General features: G+C 39.1%; 1 protein-coding gene across 2 annotated transcripts in view; it reads left to right on the plus strand.

The window, feature by feature from the left end:
- INTS7 (integrator complex subunit 7) overlaps positions 1-6000 on the plus strand; it is an 84815-nt gene extending 78815 nt beyond the window's left edge. For both annotated transcript variants that reach the window (XM_072831142.1, XM_072831143.1), the window contains exons 19-20: positions 1027-1212; positions 4556-6000. In XM_072831142.1, the coding sequence (XP_072687243.1) occupies positions 1027-1212; positions 4556-4843 (474 nt within the window). In that variant the 3' untranslated portion in view covers positions 4844-6000. The remainder of the gene's footprint in view (positions 1-1026; positions 1213-4555) is intronic.

The following is a 6000-nucleotide window of genomic DNA, read 5'->3' on the forward strand; positions in this document are numbered from 1 at the left end:
GTTTTCATCATAGTCCTCTAGAAGGATCTTGTGCTGAGTTCAGGTCTCATTGGGCTCTTTAGACCCTGTTTAGAATAAATCAGGTCCAGTAAAATATTACCAGCCCTACCTGTAGAGTGCTTTTGTCTGTGAATATCAAGTTTTGAGGAGTTGGCCAATGATAAGAGCTAGTATTTGAAAATATTTAAGCCACTCAAAATTCAAGGGCTATTTTTAATTCAGAGAATGGAATTGTTAAGAAAAAATGGAAAACTCTCCTCCAAAAGATTTCCTAGATTATCCCTGTTAGTAAATGTCTTCAGTGTACTTTTGCATATCCATTCGAATGCTTTTGATTTGACCTGAATATAAGGAAAATTGATTATCCTAGAAAAGATGTCTTAAGGTAGGATGTGTGTAGGGTTGGTTGATGCAGTGCTCGAGCATTATCAAAAAGACCCACCTCTTCCATCTTTTCATTTAGCAGAATTTGGACTTTCTGTAATTTAAGGGTACTTGGGATTTTTTTAATATGTTCTTAAATAAAAACTAATGAGAGGTTAAAAACTTCATTTGGTTCATTGGCAGAAATTGAGTTTTCTATCACTGTGACTTGGTCATATGTGTGATCCTAGAATTTTAAGTTCACTTGCCCTTGAATTTAATCTATTTAAAATTACATAGGAACAAAGAGAAGAATAGCTAGACATGCAGATTTATATAGTGCATTTCTCTACTGGAGTTGGTTGTCAAAGAAATGCCCCAGTACAAAAGTGAGGAAGACTAGGGTCCCTCACTGTTTTCTGATCCTCTGTTACCCTCACACAAAACTGGGGTTTGGGGTAGAAAACACAGTAGTATTTAAAAGAGGCATCAGGGAAAAGGAACCCTTGACTTTAAAGGTCTATTTGTCTGGCTGTCCCAGCTGTCAGCTTGTTAGCTGTGTGTGTCATGCTGTAACCAACAAACAACAATTAGCACAAACATGTTTGTTGGAAGAAAGCTTGTTCCTGCTGTTTAACATTCATTTCAATGTCGGTATTCCAGCTTGCTCTGTCGCCATCCCCACGGAACCCTGCAGAGCCCATCGCTGTCCAGAACAACCAGCAGCTGGCACTAAAGGTAGAGGGCGTGGTTCAACACGGATCTAAACCAGGACTCTTTCGCAAAATTCAGTCCGTCTGTCTGAATGTTTCTTCCACGCTACAGAGTAAATCTGGACAAGACTACAAGGTAATTTAGGAAAGAGGCAGAGTTGTGATATGGATTTTATCAGCTGATTCATGGAAGTTTTCCCATGTTTTTCATGGTTAAGCAGACTGTGGTTATACCTTCCAAGGAATAGAGATATAGACATAAGTTAAAAGTATATATTGGGGTTTGAAGGAGCTGATAACTAATACTTCTCTTTTCTCTGCCTGAGCTAGTTGATAGAGAAAGCATCCAGGCAGACAGAGATCAGAATAGGAGCCTTACTATGGTAGCTGTGGAGAAACCTAGCTCAGGTCCCTGGCAATAAGGACTTCCTAGCCTTGTACCTCTGAATTGAATTTTCCCACCCAACTTCAGCCTGTGCACACAAGAGCCTGCCCCGATAAAATCAATGGCAGGAAGGCGCATCCTGCTGTCCAGAGAAGAGAAAGAGAGGTCTTAGCTCCCCATGCTAGTTCCTACCTCAAAACTTACCAGTCAGTAGAATTCACCTCCTCCCCTGGAGACCAGTACTGTTCATCTAATGAAAAGTCCCTCCATGTGGAGGGAGCCATCAGGAGTGGGGCATAAGTGCCTCCCTAATTCCCCTACCAACCCCCCAAGCGCACATCTAATTATTTTTCTCTATTCTAAGTGAATATTAGCATTTTCCAAAGAAAAAAGGGTCTACAACATTGACAATGTCAGATAAAGTAAAATCTTTCCTTAAGAGTGTAACCCTAGGAATTTGGTGCTTTGGGAAATCACAAGGTAAATAACCAAAAATCATGCTTGCTTTGTTAGCCAAGGCCAAGATGCTGAACACCATGGAATACCAGGATTCTAAATGCAGGATGTTCCTTTCTTTAGACATCTCTTTCCAGGTCCTTGGTAGTTTATTCACAGAAAATAGAACAAGGGAACAGGTACACAACTGTATGAACGGAGTTGTTCAAATGCCCAAAATTGGTTGTGTCCAGGTTTATTATGCACATACTTGCACTGAGTTCCATAGTAAAGAAAGAAGTGTTAGTGAAGATATAAAAAGAGGACATTTTATTATCTTTGGTGGTTTCAGGGTAAAAGCCAAGAGAAGGTGTGGTGGTTTAAGCTATTTTTATTTCTTTTCTTTGGTACCTTTTTTTGCCCACCCTGGTAAGGCTCAGCCTTCATTCTCTTGCTCTCTTTGACTCCTATGATACAGACCATGGTGCCTTCTGTAGCAAATATTTGGTGAATGAGGAAAAAAATAATTTACTATATTTAGGGTATAAAACTATTATGTTTGGCTTATCCCTATTGTCATGGAAGATCATAGTGAGAATTTACATAGTCCACTTACCCCTCCCTGTCTGCAGCTGTCTCCTCACTTAGAGTTTGAAAGAACAATAACCATGATTTTCCTTGTTCCCTGTATATAATGATTTCTCCTGTTAAGAAAAAAACCATCCAAACCAGTCTTCTGCCTATTAACTTACCTCTCGAGGCATTGCTTAAAGTCAGGAAGCTGGTATAATAAATTATGTAGTACAGGATTTGTAATGTTAATTGCAGTGATTTTTCAACTTGAAATGCATCATCCGGTCAGAGTGATCCATTCGGGTTGCCTCGACCGATTTCTGGTCTTTTTAAGGAAGTTCTTGTTTGGTAGGCATATTCTTTAGGAACATTAAAACCCTACAGAAGTTGTACAAACAAACAAAATAGGGCCTATAAATAATTCTAAGATCTTGAAATGGTCAGTGACTTCCTTTCATTAACATTACAGGTAAATATCTCTGGAAAACTGACCTCATCATAACTGTTCACGTAGTCACAGAGCTTCAGGGCACATTTATGTGATTGATTATGCAACAGAAACACATGCCTGAACATAGAGCAATCTGGCCAAATATTCATTAAGGTTACCTTTATATGTATGCATTCTAGAATAAGTGTCTCTTGACATACTTCAGCTTGGGTACAGGTCACGGTACACCAGCATGTGTTACTCTGTTCTCTGAAGGATAAAGACATGAGTGGCTAGCCAAATAAGTGAACAAGCCCATAAATCTGTGTTTTATAATATATTGTGCTGCTGATCTGAGCAAGACATTGATCATTAAGCAAGCACCGTACAAGTTCTGAACTTAATTAGTTGAAGGAGGGAGGAACGACTGCATTAACTAAGCCATATAAAATCAGATAGGTAGGAGGAAGAACCCCAACTTGCATTTACTTAGGGTTATGTTCTTTTTCAGGCTCTTAGATTTGAAATTCCCTGAAACAGGTGATTGCAGCCTGTTTCTTCAGAGTCTGTCTTCCCAAAGTAAAGAAAGAGGGAATTGGAGTTGAGGCTGGGTAAGCAAGTGTGGGAGAGGAACATTTTCTCTTTCACTGTCTTAGGGTCTCCAGCTGGGCCCAAGATTAAAATGATACTGATTAACATAAGAAAGATTAACATAAGAAAGGCATACAAGTTTGTTAGGATTGTATACGTACATGGGAGTCATCATAAGACATTGGAAACCCAAAGAATTGACCAGAGCAGGAAGCTTATGTAACTTTGTGAAGACAGAAGACAAACGGGCAAGAGGCAGTAGTAAACTGGGGAAGTGACTGGGAGAGAGGCAGGGATACCAGTGGGAGATAGGGGTTATTGTAGTTTGTTTGTGGAGGTGAATTTCAGCATTGACTCCCAGTCTCCGGTGATAAGGATGTTCTCTTCTTCTTGATACAGTAAGGGCATCTTTCTCATGGGGGATTTTATGGTCTGTTTTAGGTAAAAATGGGGAGATCAGAGAGCCCATCCTACATCTGCCATTTATCAAGTGCATTTTGCTTGAAATAACAAGGTGCCAAAGCAGTGTATGTTGAGGTGACACATCCTGAGCTCCTCCACAAAGAAGAAAGGCCAGCAAATGAAGAGGTTGAGAAAGGCTCTGGGAGCTCCTTCTACTCAAGGATAGTGAGGAGGCAGGATCACTTAATGGTGAAAAGTATAGGCTTTGGAGTTAGCCTGCCTAGGTTCAGATGCCAGCTCCACCACTCATTAGCTGTGTGACCTTGGAGAAATTACTTAACCCCTCTGTTTCCTCATCTGTAAGGTAAGGGTAAACACAGTACCTAAACCTCTTGGTTGTTTGCAAGGCTTAAATAAGCACTTTGTACAGGGCCCAGTTCACAGTAAGCACTCAATAAATGTTAGCGGTTATTATTTTTTTTAATTTAATTTTATTTATTTATTCATGAGAGGCACAGACTGAGAGAGAGAAGCAGAGACACAGGCAGAGGGAGACTCGATCCCGGGTCTCCAGGATCACGCCCTGGACCGAAGGCAAGCGCTAAACCACTGAGCCACCCAGGGATCCCAGCAGTTATTATTTAACAATTTTTTTCATTCCAGATACCCATTGACAATATGACCAATGAGATGGAGCAGAGGGTTGAACCTCATAATGATTACTTCAGTACTCAATTTCTGTTGAACTTTGCTATCCTTGGGACACACAACATTACAGTGGAATCTTCAGTAAAAGATGCCAATGGTATTGTATGGAAGACAGGTCCCAGAACTACCATATTTGTAAAATCCCTAGAAGACCCTTATTCCCAGCAAATTCGCCTACAACAACAGCAAGCCCAGCAACCATTACAACAGCAGCAACAACGAAATGCCTACTCAAGATTTTAGCCACATGAAGAATGCACTACTGGCTTTATAGGAATGGATCAAATGGACAAAAATAATTTGGTTTTTCATATGGATTAAGATATAAAAGTTAGAATGTAGAGTCCATTTATTCATTGGTTTCTATAATGTAATGCTCTGGTGGGGGGAAGGGTTTGTTTTTCCTTAAAAATTTAATGTGAGAAATCACTGGGTTCCTAGCCAGTAAGATTTTTTTCCTTGTTCCTTCTTAAACCAAATCCTTTATCATTTGTTTGACATTTTCATTGTTTTATTATTGTATTTCTGTTGCTGAGCCTTTTCTTACTCTTTCAAGAAAAGTCATGTATTGGGATCACTGACTTAATAGATTTGACTGCCTCTCCACCAAAACAATCACTTGCTACCTGGCACAGACCTTGGGGAGTTCTGACCAGTCAGTACAAAGTTTATCTGTGGTTGCAGAAACCGAGTTCTTCCATAGGTGGACTTCAGTGTGTCCCCTGAATTCCAGTTTTCTGGATTTTGAGAGCTTACAATCTAGCAGAATTGAAACATCCAGCTATATTATTTCAACTACTTATCTACCTTTTCTGTGCTGACACGATCTTAATTTATTGTTTTAGTATTTAATTGACCCAAAAAACAGCTAACAATTACATACAAAAATTGGAGATTAATCCTTTGTGTTTTCTAGTGTGTGTGTGGTTTTGTTAATAGTGTAGACTTTTTTTACATTATTTCCAAGAGTGAAAACAAATCACTCACATTTACTATCTTAATGTTTTAAATTAGGAGGGCAGATCTTTTGATTGGTTTGGTTTCTTCTTGGCAAGTTATGTAATGCTAGACTTGATTGTCTAGAAAAAACAGCCTCTTTATAACAACCTCAATTAGTTGGGATGCTCAGGGAATAGAAGTTTTCTGGTTAGCCAGGAAACCCCTTTTTTTCTATTTCAATACTGGTTGAAAATCATTATAAAATAAAATAATAATAAACTTTCTTGTCTTAACACAGTATACTAGATGTAATTTACCTGTTCAATCTTCATTTGGGATCATTTCAGTACTCGGGATCATGGTTTCTAAACATCAGGGATCATAGAGTCGCAGATGGTTGTTGATGATATGGGCAGTTGGGCTGTGATCCAACTTTTTAAATAAATCTCACCTTTTCTTTG

Source organism: Canis lupus, chromosome 6, assembly GCF_048164855.1.
Source record: "Canis lupus baileyi chromosome 6, mCanLup2.hap1, whole genome shotgun sequence".
NCBI classification, from domain to species: domain Eukaryota; kingdom Metazoa; phylum Chordata; class Mammalia; order Carnivora; family Canidae; genus Canis; species Canis lupus.